Here is a 21,337-nt window from a genome sequence, read left to right as displayed (position 1 = left end):
GTATCGTAGACTCATCAACAGAGATGTTAGCATGTTCCAGAGATTTCTGTAAGTCTTTAGCTGACACTAGGATTCTTCTTAACGTTATTGAGTATTCTGCGCTGTGCTCTTGCAGTCATCTTTGCAGGACAGTCACTCCTAGGGAGATTAGCAACAGTGCTGAACTTTCTCCATTTATAGACAACTTGTCTTACCGTGGACTGATGAACATCAAGGCTTTTAGAGATACTTTTGTAACCCTTTACAGCTTTATGCAAGTCAACAATTCCTCATCTTAGGTCTTCTGAGATCTCTTTTGTTTGAGGCATGGTTCACATCAGGCAATGCTTCTTGTGAATAGCAAACTCAATTTAAAAATAAAATGTTTTTTTTATAGGGCAAGGCAGCTCTAACCTACATTTCCAATCTCGTCTCATAGATTGGGCTCCAGGTTAGCTGACTCCTGACCCCATTAGCCTTGTGGTTCACATACTTTTTCCAACCTACACTGTGAATGTTTAAATTATGTATTCAATATAGACAAGAAAAAGACAATAATTTGTGTGTTATTAGTTTAAGCACACTATGTTTGTCTATTGTTGTGACTTAGATGAAGATCAGATCAAATTTGGTGACCAATTTATGCAGAAATTCAGGTAATTCCAAAGGGTTCACATACTTTTTCTTGCCACTGTATACTGAACAAAACTATAAACACAACATGTAAAGTATTGGTCCCATGTTTCACGAGCTGAAATAAAAGATTCCAGAAATTTTCCATACGGACAAAAATCGTATTTCTCTCAAATTTTGTGCACAAATTTGTTTACGTCGCTGTTAGTGAGCATTTCTCCTTTGCCAAGATAATCCATCCACCTGACAGGTGTGACATATCAAGAATTAATTAAACAGCATGGTCATTACACAGGTGCACCCTGTGCTGGGGACAATAAAAAGGCCAGTCTAAAATGTGCAGTTTTGTCACACAACACAATGCCACAGATGTCTGAGTTTTGAGGGAGCTCGCAATTGGCATGCTGACTGCAGCAATGTCCATCAGAGCTGTTGCCTGAGAATGTAATGTTAATTTCTCTACCATAAGCTGCCTACAACGTCATTTTAGAGAATTTGGCAATTTTATAAAAATGTAAAAAACTGAACCAATCACATTTGTGTAACTAGTCAGACCCTTTACTCAGTACTTTGTTGAAGCCCCATTGGCAGCGATTACAGACTCCAGTCTTCTTGGGTATGACACTACAAGCTTGGCACACCTGTATTTGGGGAGTTTCTCCCATTCTTCTCTGCAGATTCTCTTAAGCTCTGTCAGGTTGTATGGGGAGTGTCGCTGCACAGCTATTTTCAGGTCTCTCCAGAGATGTTTGATCAGATTCAAGTCCAGGCTCTGGCTGGGCCACTCAAGGACATTCAGAGACTTGTGGCTGGGCCACTCCTGTGTTGTCTGACTGTGTGCTTAGGGTCGTTGTCCTGTTGGAAAGTGAACCTTTGCCCAAGTCTGTGATCCTGAGCGCTCTGGAGCAGGTTTTCATCAAGGATCTCTTTGTACTTTGCTCCGTTCATCTTTCCCTCAATCCTGACTAGTATCCCATTCCCTGCTGCTGAAACTCATCCCCACAGCATGATGCTGCCACCACCATGCTTCACTGTAGGGATGGTGCCAGGTTTCCTCCAGATGTGACGCTTGGCATTCAGGCCAAAGAGTTCAATCTTGGTTTCATCAGACCAGAAAATCTTGTTTCTCATGGTCTGAGTCCTTGCTGGCTGTCATGTGTCTTTAATGAGGTGTGGCTTCCGTCTCACCACTCTACCATAAAGGCCTGATTGGTGGAGTGCTGCAGAGATTGTTGTCCTTCTGGAAGGTTCTCCCATCTCCACAGAGGAACTCTGGAGCTCTGTCAGTGTGACCATCGGGTTCTTGGTCACATCCCTGACCAAGGCCCTTCTCCCCCAATTGCTCAGTTTGGCCGGGTGGCCAGCTCTACGAAAAGTCTTGGTGGTTCCAGACTTCTTCCATTAAAGAATGATGGAGGCCACTGTGTTCTTGAGTACCTTCAAATGCTGCAGACATTTTTTGGTACCCTTCCCCAGATCTATGCCTCAACACAATCCTGTCTCTGAACTCTACGGACAATTCCTTCGACCTCATGGCTTGGTTTTTGCTCTGACATGCACTGTCAACCAGACCTTATATAAACAGGTGTGTGCCTTTCACAATCATGTCCAATCAATTGAATTTACCACAGGTGGACTCCAATCAAGTTGCAGAAATATCTCAAGGATGATCAATGGAAACAGGATGCACCTGAGCTCAATTTCAAGTCTTACAGCAAAGGGTCTAAATACCTATGTAAATAAGGTATTTCTGTCTTTTGGTGGTGGAGGCAATGTGATGGTCTGGGGGTCTTTCAACAGATCTTCTGTTGAATCTGACAATTCATCTTAATGATTGTACAGTCGTCTCAAATAAAACTGTGAAGCACCTCGGCGTTACTCTGGACCCTGATCTCTCTTCTGACGAACATATCAAGACTGTTTCAAGGACAGCTTTTTTCCATCTACGTAACATTGCAAAAATCTGAAACTTTCTGTGCAAAAATGATGCAAAAAATGTATCCATGCTTTTGTTACTTCTAGGTTAGACTACTGCAATGCTCTACTTTCCGGCTACCCGGATGAAGCACTAAATAAACTTCAGTTAGTGCTAAATACGGCTGCTAGAATCCTGACTGGAATCAAACATTTTTATCATATTACTCCAGTGTTATCCTCTCTACACTGGCTTCCTGTTAAGGCAAGGGCTGATTTCAAGGTTTTACTGCTAACCTACAAAGCATTACATGGGCTTGCTCCTACCTATCTCTCTGATTTGGTCCTGCCGTACATACCTACACGTACGCTACGGTCACAAGACGCAGGCCTCCTAATTGTCCCTAGAATTTCTAAGCAAATAACTGGAGGCAGGGCTTTCTCCTATAGAGCTCCATTTTTATGGAATGGTCTGCCTACTCATGTGAGAGACGCAAACTCGGTCTCAACCTTTAAGTCTTTACTGAAGACTCATCTCTTCAGTGGGTCATATGATTGAGTGTAGTCTGTCCCAGGAGTGCGAAGGTGAACGGAAAGGCTCTGGAGCAACGAACCGCCCATGCTGTCTCTGCCTGGCCGGTTCCCCTCTTTCCACTGGGATACTCTGCCTCTAACCCTATTACAGGGGCTGAGTCACTGGCTTACTGGTGCTCTTTCATGCCATCCCTAGGAGGGGTGTGTCACTTGAGTGAGTTGAGTCACTGATGTGATCTTTCTGTCTGGGTTGGCTCCCCCCCTTGGGTTGGGCCGTGGCGGAGATCTTTGTGGGCTATACTCGGCCTTGTCTCAGGATGGTAAGTTGGTGGTTGAAGATATCCCTCTAGTGGTGTGGGGGCTGTGCTTTGGCAAAGTGGGTGGGGTTATATCCTTCCTGTTTGGCCCTGTCCGGGGGTGTCCTCGGATGGGGCCACCGTGTCTCCTGACTCCTCCTGTCTCAGCCTCCAGTATTTATGCTGCAGTAGTTTATGTGTCGGGGGGCTAGGGTCAGTTTGTTATATATGGAGTACTTCTCCTGTCTTATCTGGTGTTGTGTGTGAATTTAAGTATGCTCTCTCTAATTCTCTTTCTCTCTTTCTTTCTCTCTCTCGGAGGACCTGAGCCCTAGGACCATGCCTCAGGACTACCTGGCATGATGACTCCTTGCTGTCCCCAGTCCACCTGGCCGTGCTGCTGCTCCAGTTTCAACTGTTCTGCCTGTGATTATTATTATTTGACCATGCTGGTCATTTATGAACATTTGAACATCTTGGCCATGTTCTGTTATTATCTCCACCCGGCACAGCCAGAAGAGGACTGGCCACCCCTCATAGCCTGGTTCCTCTCTAGGTTTCTTCCTAGGTTTTGGCCTTTCTAGGGAGTTTTTCCTAGCCACCGTGCTTCTACACCTGCATTGCTTGCTGTTTGGGGTTTTAGGCTGGGTTTCTGTACAGCACTTTGAGATATCAGCTGATGTTCGAAGGGCTATATAAATACATTTGATTTGATTTGATTTTTGGTGGTGGTAAAGTGGGAGATTTGTACAGGGTAAAAGGGATCTTGAAGAAGGAAGGCTATCACTCCATTTTGCAACGCCATGCCATACCCTGTGAACGGCACTTAATTGGAGCCAATTTCCTCCTACAACAGGACAATGACCCAAAGCACAGCTCCAAACTATGCAAGAACTATTTAGGGAAGAAGCAGTCAGCTGGTATTCTGTTTATAATGGAATGGCCAGCACAGTCACCAGATCTCAACCCTATTGAGCTGTTGTGGGAGCAGCTTGACCGTATAGTACGTAAGAAGTGCCCATCAAGCCAATCCAACTTGTGGGAGGTGCTTCAGGAAGCATGGGGTGAAATCTCTTCAGATTACCTCAACAAATTGACAACTAGAATCCCAAAGGTCTGCAAGGCTGTAATTGCTGCAAATGGAGGATTATTTTGACGAAAGCAAAGTTTGAAGGACACAATTATTATTTCAATCAAAAATCATTATTTATAACCTTGTCAACGTCTTGACTAGATTTCCTATTCATTTTGCTACTGATTTCATCTATGTTTTCATGGGAAACAAGGGCATTTCTAAGTGACCCCAAACCTTTGAACGGTAGTGAATATATGATATAACGCTGTTGAGAGAGCTGTATCAGACACTATGGGAGTCTGTAGTAATCATTAATACGGTCATGTGATCTTCCAGACCCCTGAGTTGACTGTATTAAATGAGAAAACAGGGAGCCTCCACTATGATCCACTATCCCCTCCCATTTAGAAACAGGTGAGTGTCTAATAGCCTGGGCCCAGGTACTCACAGAGAGTTGGAGTGGGAGTTCCGGATCATGGGTGTTGAGGCGGTGGAGCCGTTGTATGCAGTTAGCTTGGGGGAGGAGGGCAGGGAACAGTCGGCCATCTCTTCTACGTCGGAGTGGGAGGACGCAGACTTGGACGACTTCTTCTTCCCAAATGCCTGCTTGAAGGAGCTCCGCAGCTGCAGCCAAGGATGGGGATGGGGTCAGAGAAGAGAAAAAAACAGAGAGACCTGATTACATAGTAAAGCACACAGACATATAAGGGGCCCAGAAATACATTTTGAATCACAAAACAGTTTTCACTATCTCCACCTAATCAAGGAATAAAAGTCAATTTTGGAAATGAGTGTGTTAATCTTACCTCATAAACCTCCACACGATAGGAGAGCACAAGAGGGGAAAGACAAGACCATAGCATGCTGATCATAGACCATTTCAACTTTAAGCGTGGAGACACAATAGAGGTAGAGTGGATTTGTAGAATAGAATAGGCTGTCCACAAGGCAGCTCACTAAAGAGACTGAACGCAAACTATACCCTCACAGCTACAAACAAGGAATGAACACAAGGCTAGGGAGGAAGAGTTATCACCTTTTATAAACTTCTCACTAATTGACACGACTACTCAACCACTAAAGGGGAGATGTAGATATTTAAACTCAGTAGTCATCTGCCCCCCTTGTGGTCAAATAGTCAGGTACGCCACGGTTGTACTTCTAACTAATACACAGATACTAGTATCATCACCGTCTGCGTACATAGTCATCATTCACCTTCCCTCCAGCACACGCAACAGCATCATGTCAGGACAAAAGAACACACGCGCAGACATTTTCATTTGACTTCATAGGTCAGTACAGGCAGTGTTCAACCAACATACATACTGTGTCCACACCTCTTTTCTACAGGCAGAAAATGCATGAGTATATTGACCTAAGCTCGTGTCTCCCGACTAACAGATTACAGGTGACCTTTTCGTAGTGGCGTGCAGTTTCTTTGCGGTTTTGCCATGTGTAATAAGGGAACACCTCACCATTCTCAACTCACAATCTAGTTTCTAGAGCAGCTCACTAACAACAATAACCATATTCACCGTTGCTCCTGCGCAAGAAGGCTGAGCACAAACAGAAGGATTGGAGGAAAGGGCAAGAACATCTGACAGATTAGACGTGCAGACAGAGACAGACAGACGAACGGACAGAACGACAGACAGCTAGCCAGCCATGTTGATAAACAGACAGACATAGAGGGACAGACAGACAGCTAGCCAGCCATGTTGATAAACAGACAGACATAGAGGGACAGACAGACAGCTAGCCAGCCATGTTGATAAACAGACAGACATAGAGGGACAGACAGACAGCTAGCCAGCCATGTTGATAAACAGACAGACATAGAGGGACAGACAGACAGCTAGCCAGCCATGTTGATAAACAGACAGATATAGAGGGACAGACAGACAGCTAGCCAGCCATGTTGATAGACAGACAGACATAGAGGGACAGACAGACAGCTAGCCAGCCATGTTGATAAACAGACAGACATAGAGGGACAGACAGACAGCTAGCCAGCCATGATGATATACAGACAGACATAGAGGGACAGACAGACAGCTAGCCAGCCATGTTGATAAACAGACAGACATAGAGGGACAGACAGACAGCTAGCCAGCCATGTTGATAAACAGACAGACATAGAGGGACAGACAGACAACTAGCCAGCCAGCTAGATAGACAGAGAGTGGAGGACCTACCCAGTTCTTCTTCGTCTTTTTGTTCTTGGCGTCCAGCTCCAAGTTGCTGCCCACGCTGGAGTGGCTGGTGGCGCTGGTGATGCTCGACACACTGTCAGACGAGTGCTGTCTGCGGATACACAGATCCTGCTGAGACTGGGGGCTTTCATTGGCTGAGGCTGTGGGATGCACAAGAGAGAGAGTGAGACACAGACCAGCATAGAATTCTAATCCATTCTGATTCGGTGTCAGATGCCCTTTTTCTCACTAGCAAATAGTCATTTGTTCTTGTTGGGTTTCATGTTAATGTGGGAGGTAACTTCTCACCTGGCCTATCACCTTTGCATGTGAGCTCTGGCAGGTTGATGACACCGTCGATGGCTGCCTGGGCTGCTGTGTTCTGCTTCTTCATGTGCTCTACGGTTTTCCTCAGGTCGTTCAGCTCAGAATCCTAAAATACAACAACACGATGAAGCAACACAGGTAGCATCACAATCCATCCAAGGAAAGACAGACATATTTCTGAGGAAACCGACATTTTGACGGCTCCAGTCCTTACCTTCTGCTCAGCCGTGGTGGTAAGGCCCTGGAGTCGGATGGTCATGTTCCCCAAGCTCTGCTCAAACGCTGCTACCAGGTGAGCCTACGGACACAGCAGTACACATTCAGTTATCCATGTGTAAGTTTGCAAACTGACCTGCAGACAATGTCATTTGTCCTCCTTCAACTGACACACATTTGTTAGATTCGCAAGCGCCCCCCCCCCCCCCCCCCCCTTCCCCCTCAGGTCTGGGAAAGTTTTAGGAAAAGGTCTCGCTCGTAAGAACACACCCACATACCTTTCACGACATGCAGACACAGAGCCAAAACAAAAACATACACAGGCGATGATGGCTTCCGTGTCAAGGTGTACGTTGAGTATTTTGAGTAAGAACGACGGGAGTCGGGTTGCTCCACAGGGACAGCTGGGGGAGTCACTGCATGTTAGAAATGGATCCATGCTGATATAATGGGCCAGGCTCTCTGCCGACTACCTGTCTACCTGTCTGGGCAGGGTTCCGTGGTTCAGTAGCCTGGTAGAGATGAAAATGAGGCCAACACGAGTCCTAAAAAAAACCCAACTCTAGCTAGCCACCATCGGGCTTCGTGAAACCAGAGACTTGCTACCTTCTCACCGCCACAGACGAGCAGAGAGAAAGGAAAAAGAGGGATTCGGGTTAAGCGGAAAACATTTCGGATGTTTTCTCCTCGTACGCAGAGTAAACGGATCACACGTATTTGTTATCTTCTGTAGAGATACAGGTGTGAGAGAAACATGCTGCTTCAAGTCATGCTGGTTATCAACCTGCACGTCGATTTACTCATCAATGCCACAGCTGGAAATTTGACGAAGGTGTACAAAGAGATTGCAGACCGGCTCAGTACGCAGTCAGTTTGGCAATCATATGCATCCAAAGAAACCACCTCAAATGCATGAAATCAATGGATGGCTTGTGTTGTAGAAGATAAATGCTAAAACTATTCCATACCGTAGGTGCTAGGATTTCCAAAGCTGCGGTGGGTTTTAGATAGTACATATTCTCTTATGCATCGCTGTTGTTGATATGCTTTGCAAAGGACAAGAATCAGCGCAATCGATTCACATTACACAGAAAACCTAAAGCATGCAATTAAAAAAAAGAAGAAAAATCAAACATGAAATCAAACATCACGTTCCTGGTAGTTGATAACAGCTTTACAGGCTAAACAAAAGCAGAACATCAAGAGCATTGCAACAGAGACGAGCCTGTCCTCTGACATATCTAGGACAGACACACTGAGCTCCAACCTCTAGTTACAGCTCACAACCCAGCCATGTACTGTAGTAGCAGTAGTACGCAATACTGCTGTCTCCACAATAAACAGACAAATTACCCAGGATGTAGTAGCAGTAGTATGCTATACTGCTAGCTCCACAATAAACAGACAAATACCCAGGATGTAGTAGCAGTGGTACGCTATACTGCTGGCTCCACAATAAACAGACAAATACCCAGGATGTAGTAGCAGTAGTACACAATACTGCTGGCTCCACAATAAACAGACAAATACCCAGGATGTAGTAGCAGTAGTACGCAATACTGCTGGCTCCACAATAAACAGACAAATAACCAGGATGTAGTAGCAGTAGTAGGCTATACTGCTAGCTCCACAATAAACAGACAAATACCCACAGGCCAACATACAAGATCACTTCCCAAAACAAAACATCCAGAGACTCAAAGCTCCTGAAGCCCTGTGAGAGCCCAGAGGTTCCAGTCAGATCCCACCTCAGTGAGGTCCTGCTGTATGTTGCTGTCCTCCTTGTGGCCTGCAGGGCTGTAACTCTGGCTACGTCTCAGCCTGGGCTGCAGCTTGCGTCTGGCCTTCCCTCTGGTTGCCTCCTTCCCCAGGGACGGGTAGTGGTTCAGGGGACACCACGTCACCATCACCGGGCTGCTAGCCCCCGGACTGGGGCTTTTGGCTGACATGGCTAAAGCGCCTCAGCTCAGGGTGATCCAGGTCCAGTCAGGGACCAGTCTGCCTTTGATAAAGAATGAGTCCGGTAGCAGACAGACGCTGAAGACGGATACTTAGGTGCTTCTGTTCTGATCATCACACAGAGGTATGAGTAAACACATGTTCTGATTCCTATCACAGCCCAGAGCCCGGCCGCCACGGAATATGAGCTGATAGCTTGGCAGAAGAGAAGGCGGGGAACAGATCTGGAGTGTTTCCATCAGACAGAGGGGCTGGTGTTGGGGCATGTGGCAGGTTGGCTGATTCCTCCACTATCAGGCTGTACAGTCTGTCAGGTCCTAGTGCAGGTATGTCTTACAGGGCTGGTAAGGCCAGGGGCTCAGGCCATACTCTAGCAGCCTAACCCGAGTTCTCTTACAAGGAACTACAGCCTTCATACTCCACCCAAGCCCCCCACAGCTGCTCTAGCCTGCTGTGTTGTGAAATCTCTGTTTGTGAGATCACATAACCAGTGTGGATGCGGGCCCGAGGATGTACCATTTCATTAGGCTGTTACTGACGCTGTTTCTGCTGCAGGGCTGTCATGTTTGTTTACATTCAGAGAGCAGATAATGGGGCTGAACGCCTGCTTCCCCTCTCAGACCATTACCCAGTGTCATGTTCAATGTGCAGTAGGAAGCCATGCAAAGGTAAACAAAAACACCACGCGCAATGCTGGAACTCTTTGACTTCTAGGCATTTTAAATTCTGGTAACACGCAACACTAGGACGAATCCATTCCAATGACCACAACCAAGGCATTATATACAGTTAGCAGGGTTGGGGTCAATTCCATTTAAATTCCAGTCAATTCACAACGTACACTGAAATACCAATTCCAATTCACTTCCGTGCTTTTCAATGAGGAAAATGTGGAATTGGAATTTGGTTTACTTTATGAATTGACCAAAATTTAAATGCAATTGACCCCAACCCTGACAGTTAGTACCAGCGGAACCATGATGCCACAGTGCTTAGCATAGTAACCATTTGCCATCAAACTTACATTAGCACTCAGCTGAGTGGTCAAACCAGACACCTTCTCCTGGGAAGCGTCCAATTCTCTCCGCAGCTTACGAATCTGAGAACAGACAAACAAGGTAATGCTTATCGACAGGAAACATATTAGGATATAGAGTATGTCGTACCCAAATAACTTTCTGGCTCATTAACAGTTATGATGTTACAGTCCCAAAGGTAATCAATGGTGGAAGGTAAAGTTGTTCTCACCTCCGACTGAGATTTCTCCTCCGGCTATGAAAAAGAGGAGAGGAGAAGAGAAGAGAGGTTTATGCGGGTCACAGTATGCATGGGATAAGACAGCAAGGCAGACAATCTGAACATATTCAGTTTCCGCTTTAGGCTATAAGGATTCACACAAGCAGTTGATTAGCAATGCAACTCGGCAGTCAAGTCAGACACATTGAGATGGCCCCTCTTCCCTTTCACCCATAAAGCTCACTGAGGGCTGGTTTCCCAGACACAGATGAACCCTAGTCCTGAACTAAAAAGCATGCTCAATGAAGAACATCAATTAAAATAACTTTTTATTTTTTAGCCCGGGACTAGGCTTAATCTTTGTCTGGGAAACCAGCCCTAAGTATATTAACATTGGTACTGTGTGTTTGGACAGTACATCAAACATGAATCAAAGTGTCGCTCACCATGGAGTGGGCAGAGGAAGTGCTGGACACTAGAGACAGAGAGGAGCCGTGGACTGGAGAGAAACAAAAAAACAACACTCGACTCATTCCTCTGGTGACGTCAATCATGGATAATGGCTTCATGCAAGCTGTGATTCATCTCCCCTCGGACGACTTTGGAGACAGGAACGTGCATAAACAGCTCCCCTGGGTGAACATTTACAACAGAGGTGCTGCTCTAGGTGTGTGTGTGTGACTGAGTGCGTGCGTGGCACTGTTATGTTACTGTGACTCGTTCACGTTGTAGCCTACCCTTTAATTGTGCTGATATGGTTTGACATCCACACATCAGCCCCGATATCTAACTGTCTGACTACACTCACATAACCACATGTCCAGACTTAAAATCGCCCCGGTGAGACATACAGTATGACACATTCACACTTTAGCAGCAGTCATCAGCCTATACATCATCATTACGCTTCAGTGAGTGCTGTTACTACACTAACACAGCCTCGCTAAATGAGCTGTCTCTCTCTCCATTAATCATAATGAAAATGGAACCACAACATCACCGCAGGACTAAAATGACAGCAGGGGGAAGTGCCAAACTTAAAGGTCCAATGCAGCCATTATTATCTCAAATCATTTCTGGGTAACGATGAAGCACCTTACTGTGATTGTTTTCAATTAAAATAGTCAAAAAGAAACAAAAGAGCAATTTCGCAAGCAAGAATTTTGCTCGAACTGTCTGGGGGTGGTCTGAGTAGGTGCAGAAAAACGGAAAACTAGCTGTTATTGGACGAGAGGTTTGGAACTCTTTCTTATTGGTCTATTAACTATACTGAACACAAATATAAATTCAACATGCAACAATTTCAAAGATTTGACTGAGTTACAGTTCATATAAGGAAATCAGTCAATTGAAATGAATTCATTAGGCCCTAATCTATGGATTTCAAATGACTCGGCAGGGGTGCAGCCATGGGTGGGCCTGTGAAGGCATAGGCCCACCCACTGGGGAGCCAGGCCCAGCCACCGGGGAGCCAGGCCCAGCCACCGGGGAGCCAGGCCCAGCCACCGGGGAGCCAGGCCCAGCCACCGGGGAGCCAGGCCCACCCACCGGGGAGCCAGGCCCACCCACCGGGGAGCCAGGCCCAGCCACCGGGGAGCCAGGCCCAGCCACCGGGGAGCCAGGCCCACCCACCGGGGAGCCAGGCCCACCCACCGGGGAGCCAGGCCCACCCACCGGGGAGCCAGGCCCAGCCAATCAGAATTCGTTTTTCTCCATAAAAGGACTTTTCACATACATAAATGCTCAATTTCTGGGATCTTTTATTTCAGCTCATGAAACACAGATAAATCACGTTTTTGCCTGCACTGGGCCTTTAACTAAATGCTTAGCTGCTTGCCAAGCCTTTGTACAATTATTTAGAGCCCTGAGTGTGTTCTCTAATGTCCCAGAGTCCACTGAAGCGTGTGGATGTATAGTGGGGTAAAATCATTCCATAACAGTCTGGATTTCCAGGCACTGGTGTCAAAACCAAGGGCAGGTCTTATAGGACTACAAGCTCAAGGAAACCCATGAACCCATTTAGCCCAGGTATACACTTAGTTGCCAGTTTATTAGGTACACCCATATAGTACCGGGTCGCATCCCTCTTTGCCTACAGAACAGCTTGAATTCTTTGGGGCATGGAAACATTGCTCAATTGGTATCAAGGGACCTATTGTGTGCCAGGAAAACATTACCCACACTATTACACCACCACCACCAGCCTGTACCAGGCAGGATGGGGACATGGACTCATGCTGCTTATGCCAAATCCTGACTTTGCGGACGCAACAGGAACCGGGATTCGTCGGACCAGGCAATGTTTTTCCATTCTCAACTGTCCAGTGTTGGTGACCGCTTGCCCACAGTAGCCGCTTCTTCTTGTTTTAGCCGATAGGAGTGGAACCCAGTGTGGTCGTCTGCTGTATTAGCTCCTCCATGACAAGGACAGACAAGTTTTGCGTTCCAAGATTCAGTTCTGCACACCACTGTTGTACTGCGCTGTTATTTACCTGTTATTTTACCTGCACACCTGTTAGCTTGCACGATTCTTGCCATTCTCCTTTGACCTCTCCTCAATGAGCTGCTTTCACCCACAGGACTACCGCTGACCGGATGTTTTTTGTTTGTCGCCCCATTCTCGGTAAACCCTAGACACTGTCGTCCGTGAAAAGCACAGGAGGCAATCCGTTTCTGAGATACTGGAACTGGCGAGCCCGGCACCGAAGATCTTACGAGGCTGAAAGTCACTTAGGTCACGCATTTTGGCTCTTCTAACGTTCAATCAAACAGTAACTGAATGCTTCGATGCCTGTCTGCCTGCTATATACAGCAAGCCGTGGCCGCGTGACTCACTGTCTGTTGGAGCGAACCATTTTCGTGAACGGTGTGGTGTACCTAATAAACTGTATATCATTGAAGTAGGCCTATACAGTGCCTTCGGGAAAGTATTCAGACCCCTTGACTTTTTCCACATTTTGCTACCTTACAGCCTTATTCTAAAATGGATTAAATTACAAAGAAATCCTCAGCAATCTACACACAATAACCCATCATACATTTTTGCTAATTTATTACAAATAAAGAACAGAAATACGTTATTTACATAAATATAAAGACCCTTTGCTATGAAACTCGAAATTACTCAGGTGCATCCTGTTTCCATTGATCATCCTTGATGCTTACTCCCGCTCCTCGGCGCTCTACGTCGCTATTTGTCTAATCATTACGCACACCTGCCACCATTGTTACCTGCACCTCATGACACTCCCCTGGACTCCATTACCTTCCTGATTACCTCCCCTATATCTGTCACTCCCCTTGGTTCTTTTCTGAGGCAATATTGACTCTGTTTCTGTCTGTACACTTTTCGTGTTTCTTGTTTGGTACTATGTTATTTTTATTATAAAATGTGCACTCCCTGTACTTGCTTCCCGACTCCCAGCGTACACGTCATAGAATAATGCCTCCCCAAGGGGAAGCAGCAGCAGGGATTATATATATATTTTTTATTGGTTTCGTCGACTCCCACGCCTCGTCCGGCTCCCGCGCATTCACTATACTTGCTTCCTGACTCCCAGCATACACGTTACACTTGAGGTTTTTCTACAACTTGATTGGAGTCCCCCTGTGGTAAATTCAATTGATTGAACATGATTTGGAAAGGCACACACCTATCTATATACAGTGCCTTGCGAAAGTATTCGGCCCTCTTGAACTTTGCGACCTTTTGCCACATTTCAGGCTTCAAACATAAAGATATAAAACTGTATTTTTTTGTGAAGAATCAACAACAAGTGGGACACAATCATGAACATTTATTGGATATTTCAAACTTTTTTAACAAATCAAAAACTTAAAAATTGGGCGTGCAAAATTATTCAGCCCCTTTACTTTCAGTGCAGCAAACTCTCTCCAGAAGTTCAGTGAGGATCTCTGAATGATCCAATGTTGACCTAAATGACTAATGATGATAAATACAATCCACCTGTGTGTAATCAAGTCTCCGTATAAATGCACCTGCACTGTGATAGTCTCAGAGGTCCGTTAAAAGCGCAGAGAGCATCATGAAGAACAAGGAACACACCAGGCAGGTCCGAGATACTGTTGTGAAGAAGTTTAAAGCCGGATTTGGATACAAAAAGATTTCCCAAGCTTTAAACATCCCAAGGAGCACTGTGCAAGCGCTAATATTGAAATGGAAGGAGTATCAGACCACTGCAAATCTACCAAGACCTGGCCGTCCCTCTAAACTTTCAGCTCATACAAGGAGAAGACTGATCAGAGATGCAGCCAAGAGGCCCATGATCACTCTGGATGAACTGCAGAGATCTACAGCTGAGGTGGGAGACTCTGTCCATAGGACAACAATCAGTCGTATATTGCACAAATCTGGCCTTTATGGAAGAGTGGCAAGAAGAAAGCCATTTCTTAAAGATATCCATAAAAAGTGTTGTTTAAAGTTTGCCACAAGCCACCTGGGAGACACACCAAACATGTGGAAGAAGGTGCTCTGGTCAGATGAAACCAAAATTGAACTTTTTGGCAACAATGCAAAATGTTATGTTTGGTGTAAAAGCAACACAGCTCATCACCTTGAACACACCATCCCCACTGTCAAACATGGTGGTGTTAGCATCATGGTTTGGGCCTGCTTTTCTTCAGCAGGGACAGGGAAGATGGTTCAAATTGATGGGAAGATGGATGGAGCCAAATACAGGACCATTCTGGAAGAAAACCTGATGGAGTCTGCAAAAGACCTGAGACTGGGACGGAGATTTGTCTTCCAACAAGACAATGATCCAAAACATAAAGCAAAATCTACAATGGAATGGTTAAAAAATAAACATATCCAGGTGTTAGAATGACCAAGTCAAAGTCCAGACCTGAATCCAATCGAGAATCTGTGGAAAGAACTGAAAACTGCTGTTCACAAATGCTCTCCATCCAACCTCACTGAGCTCGAGCTGTTTTGCAAGGAGGGATGGGAAAAAATGTCAGTCTCTCGATGTGCAAAACTGATAGAGACATACCCCAAGCGACTTACAGCTGTAATCGCAGCAAAAGGTGGCGCTACAAAGTATTAACTTAAGGGGGCTGAATAATTTTGCACGCCCAATTTTTCAGTTTTTGATTTGTTAAAAAAGTTTGAAATATCCAATAAACGTCGTTCCACTTCATGATTGTGTCCCACTTATTGTTGATTCTTCACAAAAAATACAGTTTTATATCTTTATGTTTGAAGCCTGAAATGTGACAAAAGGTCACAAAGTTCAAGGGGGCCGAATACTTTCGCAAGGCACTGTAAGGTCCCACAGTTGACAGTGCAAGTCAGAGCAAAAAAAAACAAACCATGAGGTCGAAGGAATTGTTCATAGAGCTCCGAGACAGGTCTGTGTCGAGGCACAGACCTGGGGAAGGGTACCAAAACATTCCTGCAGCATTGAAGGTACCCAATAACACAGTGGCCTCCATCATTCTTAAAGGGAATAAGTTTGGAACCACCCAGACTCTTTCTTCCTAGAGCAGGCCACCCAGCAAAACATGAACATGATGGTCACTCTGACAGAGCTCCAGAGTTCCTCTGTGGAGATGGGCGAACCTTCCAGAAGGACAACCATCTCTGCAGCACTCCACCTATCAGGCCTTTATGGTAAAGCGGCCAGACGGAAGCCACTCCTCAGTAAAAGGTACATGACAGCCCACTTGGAGTTTACCAAAAGGCACCTAAAGACTCTCAAACCATGAGAAACTAGATTCTCTGGTCTGATGAAACCAAGATTCAACTCCTTGGCCTGAATGCCAAGCGTCACATCTGGAGGAAACCTGGCACCATCCCTACGGTGAAGCATGGTTCTGATAGCATCATGCTGTGGGGGTGTTTTTCAGCAGCAGGGACTGGGAGACTAGTCAGGATCGAGGTAAAGATGAACGAAGAGATCCTTGATGAAAACCTGCTCCAGAGTGCACAGGACCTCAGACTGGGGTGAAGGTTCACCTTCCAACAGGACAATGACCCTAAGCATACAGCCAAGACAACGCAGGAGTGGATTCATGACAAGTCTCTGAATGTCCTTGAGTGGCCCAGCCAGAGCGCGGACTTGAACCCAATCGAACAATGAGGGCCTTCTACACCTTCAGAGAAGGGCTAAGGATTTATATAATAATTCTAATAATAATAATTCTAATTACATTATTCTTTTCAATGATGTTCTGATTCAATCTTTTCAGTTTTTGTTGGAATGGGTTAACAATTAAGTGAAAAGAATATCCAATCAGGATTTTTCTTTAGTGGTCTCGGGAAGAAATTACGAGTCCTCACTGTCCTAGAACGAGTCAAGACAGAGTACAAATGCATCAGACTCCGAGACAAGACCGAGACGCTCAAAATGTGGTCTCGAGACTGGACTCGAGACCTACAACACTGATATGTATACTGTTACTGGAGCAGGGATTTCCCCATGTTTACTCTATAATCTGTGATCTCCTGTCAGGAGGCTGGTGTTGAGTCAGATGCCTGTCTGCGATGGGGGGAGGAGAGGAGATACTTATCAGCCTTTCTCCTCCTCCTCCTCACCCTGGCCTGCATGCCACAACACCAGCCAAGAACCTGGCATCATAGAGGGATCAGCTAAAGTGAGAGCCTCAGGACAAGCACAAACCACAAGAGCAACAAGCCATTCAGAGCCAAAGAAGTGCAGTCAATCATCAAACCTCAGTCTATGTACATTTCGCAAATCGAACAAAGTGCTTCTTTCTATTTCCCAATTCAACTGTAGATGTGTGGAAAGTCAACACAGGTTCCAAAAGACACTGGCACACTAAATGTAATGAATGATTTCACTGGTGATTTAAGTGGTTGGTTGAACAAGCATGTCGATTCAATAAATATTCATTTTGTAAGAAAAATATGAATCTTTCACTAGCGTCCTGTAAAGAATGAAAGCGTTCAAAAAATGATCTTAGTTAAAGCAAAAGCTTGATTTTCTAAGGGAGTTATAATCCATTCAGAAGTAAAATGATAGTTCCGTCATGCATGTGGAGTGTCAAAAACAACCCTCTAAAAAAACTTGAATAAACAAAAAATGACTTGACCGGTATTTCTCTGAGGCCATGTGTGAGAGCAGATACTGTAGGTAGAAGAGTGTGTCAGTCTGTCTTACCCTCCTCTAGTCCATCCCTGAAGGACCCAGAGCTGCTCATGGTGCGACTCTTCTCCTCCAGAGACATGGACGAGTTCCTCAGGCGTTCACTGTACGGGTCATACGGCCCTTCCTGATTGGCCAGGCCGCTTCGGAGGTTGGCCAGGTTGATCTGTGCAGCTGTGGTAGGGCTGCCTGCTGGGACACATCCGTTACGTAACACAGGTCAAAGGTTATCTTAAAAACAGACATGGGCAGAGGGCATTGATCAGACATCTTTGCTTGCTGTCTGTTACTCTTCACTCCAAGTGGAAAGTAAGAGTGAAACACAACATTTAAGTGATAATGCCAGAGCCGTGCAAACCGTGCCAATATGTCCTCCAAACACCAGCTTCGAGGGTATTATCACGTTTGTACAACGGGTTACCAACATATTCAAATAATGATTGGCATTTTTTCCTTAAAAACTTTATTTTAATGAATTTATTCATACTATTTCATGCCGACACAAATCTAGGGTTGCTACCCAAGCCGGCTGGTCATTCGTTCTATCGGTTTGGTTGCTAGAGACTCGGCGACCCAGTCATTCAGTCTTTTTGTTCTGTATCTATTCGTTCATTCTAAATGTTCCATTGCCATACTGGGTGGCAATGTTCTTATCCCTTGCTTGCTAGCTAGCCAACTAATGCTAACTTACAGTTCAAAAAAGTGCAGCCAGAGTAACAGCAAAGTAGCCGCATTTGTTTAAGCTGTTTTCTAGTGACATTTATTTGGATACATCGATAACAATGAGCTAATGAGGTGCGATTTTCACTTGGCATAGAAAATGTGCTCACTCATCAGGACACTGTTGTTGTTCAGAGGAACTAGCCAACAACACAGTTAACACAATCACTTCAAACTGAAGCCGGAAAGACTGCAAACTAGCTGCTCTTCATTTAGTTGTACCTTTTTTCATTGACATTTCTTTGTATATATCCATACAAATGAAGCCAGCTGACTCATGACTTGGCTGAGAAACGCAGCCTGTCTGTCTGTCTCATTCCGTCTCCTGACACGTTCATTACTATGGGACAGCTGGAGATCGAATTTGAATATTGAAACAATGTTGCAAACATTGCAGAGACAGACAAGGTTTATTCAAATCTCAGCTTTTGAAAACAAAATGTTAGTCAAAAAGAAATGTGAGATAATGTCTGGATGATTTTTATAGAGGAGATCATGTTTATAAATTGCTTGGCTGGGCTGAAGAGACAGTGGATTGCACAGTCAGATGGAACAGAGTAAATAGGCATTTTAACATAGATTTAGCTGGTGGCAACTGGAATGCGGTTTAACCAATCAGCATTCAGGATTAGACCAACCCGTTGTATAAAATAGATATAATCACTACTACTTTTCCTTACGTCACCACTAATATCACTGTAGTCTCTTGAAAGAGACGAAACATTAAGCCAGCATGCACACAATATTTAGTTCTGGGTGCAGAGATGACTATCACTGCTCCTGCAATGATTATCATAGCGATGAGTAGAGAGGGTTGAGGCTACACCTACCAAGCTGGGAGAAGTTGAAGCGGGCTCCGGAGGGTGAGGTGAGGCTGGAAGCGGGGGAGAAGGGGGAGCTGCCGGCAGACTCCTGAAGACCTCCTGCAGAGTGGGAACGCAGCCAGTCCCGGGGGTCGTCATGACTACGCAGCTGGGGCAGGTGGCCGTACCTTGAGAGAGATGGGAGATGCTGAAAAGCCACCTCACATCCACATCTATGTGTGAATGTTGCAAGTCACTAGCTGCACAGATATAATGACCTAGGTTGTTGATGGACAGGGAGCCACGTGGATAACGTCAAGGCTGTCTGATAATGTGCATCTAGTACAATCACAAATCACAGGTGGAAGTTGCACGTCAATGTACCTTCATGAAAACAATGTTTAAGTGCCTGTTTTTTCTCAATGTGTCTATTTTTTTTCCTGAGTAAAAATCTAATGGAAATGGTGATTCACAGAGCAGAATTTGGGGAGTTCTGCCCTTGTTAAAGTAAAAGAAAACTGGTGTAATATGCATCTAATCACAGGGCCAATTCCTGTGTTGGTGAAGGTAGGTGTGTTGTCATTCTGAACATACAGAGACAGGAGACAGCTTCAGCTAACTGATCTCTTATCTATAGAAGCATCACAGCTGCTGTGTCCTATATGCTTTGATGTACATCTCAAGATTAGGCCTCAGACTACAGGCCTGCCCTTCCTAGTTCAGCCAGAAGATGGCGCTGTGCATGCGGTGAAAGAGATGCAGGCAGTGAAAACATCCAACGCTCACTTCACTTCACAACACAGTACACCACACACAGGCAGCTGTTTCACTATCAAGCAAGCCTAGCTCCATATAGACACATTTACCTGTCCTGTTTCCGGGGTAAAGTGTTTCTGCTGAATTTGGGACTAGCTGAGGGAGAGGAGAGGGGGCTAAGACTAGGGGGTAGGGAGAAGGGGGTTAGGGGGTAGGGGTAGACAAAACAGAGAGAGGAGCAGCACCAAGAGAAGGGGGAAAACAGAGAGATCATCAGTCATGATAGAATCCATGCTTTCATCCCACCAACACCTGCTAGGAGTCAGTCTCCTATCATCTCCTTTATCATCAATATGGCCAGTCAAACACTTCTGTTAACCCTCATGCACACAACAGTTTAAAGGTCGAGATACAAAGGGAGAAAAAGGGAGGGGAGTTTGTAGTAGATATACAAACACATAGCCACACCTGGCCGTTCCTGGAACCCCCCCCCCCCGCTCCTACCTTTCTGAGATTCCCGTTTTGATGCCGTTGTTCCTGACGCAGGCTGGCAGTGTGTCGTGACCATGGCCGTGGTGTCCGTGGCCACCGCTGCCCAGGGACACGTCGATGGACTCGCTGCTGGTGGCAAGGCTGCTGAGGGAGGGGTAGCCGGGGCTCAGGGTGTCCCTGCTCAGGGTGCTACTCCAGGCCAGGCTGTGGGAAGGGGTGGACAGGGCCGAGCCGGGGCTGGAAGCCAGGGGGGAGAGGGAATGGGCCTCAACACCCAGACGACCTCCACCCCCATACAGAGGGCTACTGCCCCCGCTACTGGCCGAGGGGGAGTCCAGAGCGCCACCCTGCTGGCCAGAGTTGGCGTGGGGGTTGGAGATGACGGTGGAGTTCTTCATGTTCTCTGCGGTGGTGACTGGGGCCTGCTGCTTAGCCTGCTTGCCTCCGAACAGTCTGGATGGCACGGGAGAGGGGAGAGGAGGGACAGGGGAATTATATGCGGTACATGGGTTTTAAGTAGAGAATTGTTGAAGGAATTTGTCATGAAAATGCTGGTTAACGCAAAGAGAAGCGAAACAAATACATATCATAACGTTGCCACGGGAACACAATACCTACTTCATGGTATAACCATATGATCACAAGAAAAATGAATCTCTCTCTCTGATTCACCGGTCCGTTTTGGGCGTCCGTGTGAACAGCTATCATACATCTTCTACCGTGGCTTTTAATCAACAGGTCATTTATATGAATTAAAGCAGGATGTAAAGCGTGTGCCACATTTGTTTTGACAACATTAAATCAACAAGGTTTAAATGAGAAGGGAGACTCTCAGACCACTGAGGGAAAACAGCTGCTCTCTTTTCTCATTACCTCATCAGGCGATTAGTCAGATAAGTCCAAGCACCAGCAGCATCAGTTAAAGCAACACCAGGCAGCCCAGTCCTGGGTTCGAGCTAGAGAAAACACTGGCCTCTCAGTCTGGGCCCTGTCACCCTGCTTTTAATGAGCAGTGATAGGCCATTATTTCACAGGCCACAAGGGAAGAGAGGCCCTCTAGCTGCCTAGTGATAAA

General features: G+C 45.8%; 1 protein-coding gene across 31 annotated transcripts in view; it reads right to left on the bottom strand.

Annotated features, from left to right (window-relative positions):
- The window catches only part of LOC110524008 (neuron navigator 2), a 158,825-nt gene that overhangs the window by 14,161 nt on the left and 123,327 nt on the right, over positions 1 to 21,337 (bottom strand). For 12 of the 31 annotated variants that reach the window (XM_090232955.1, XM_036978712.2, XM_036978741.2 and 9 more), the window contains 11 exons: positions 20,275 to 20,715; positions 19,881 to 19,952; positions 19,042 to 19,202; positions 17,507 to 17,683; positions 10,811 to 10,863; positions 10,377 to 10,400; positions 10,153 to 10,227; positions 7,168 to 7,251; positions 6,936 to 7,059; positions 6,630 to 6,787; positions 4,880 to 5,055 (listed from right to left, as the gene is read on the bottom strand). In XM_090232955.1, coding sequence (XP_090089081.1) covers positions 4,880 to 5,055; positions 6,630 to 6,787; positions 6,936 to 7,059; positions 7,168 to 7,251; positions 10,153 to 10,227; positions 10,377 to 10,400; positions 10,811 to 10,863; positions 17,507 to 17,683; positions 19,042 to 19,202; positions 19,881 to 19,952; positions 20,275 to 20,715 — 1,545 coding nt within the window. The remainder of the gene's footprint in view (positions 1 to 4,879; positions 5,056 to 6,629; positions 6,788 to 6,935; positions 7,060 to 7,167; positions 7,252 to 10,152; positions 10,228 to 10,376; positions 10,401 to 10,810; positions 10,864 to 17,506; positions 17,684 to 19,041; positions 19,203 to 19,880; positions 19,953 to 20,274; positions 20,716 to 21,337) is intronic. The other 19 variants (XM_090232961.1, XM_090232930.1, XM_090232948.1 and 16 more) reach the window with 3 other exon arrangements.

This window comes from Oncorhynchus mykiss, chromosome 1 (genome assembly GCF_057628025.1).
Source record: "Oncorhynchus mykiss isolate SJ-2025 chromosome 1, ASM5762802v1, whole genome shotgun sequence".
NCBI lineage: Eukaryota > Metazoa > Chordata > Actinopteri > Salmoniformes > Salmonidae > Oncorhynchus > Oncorhynchus mykiss.
This window is presented reverse-complemented; position numbering and strand designations above follow the sequence as displayed.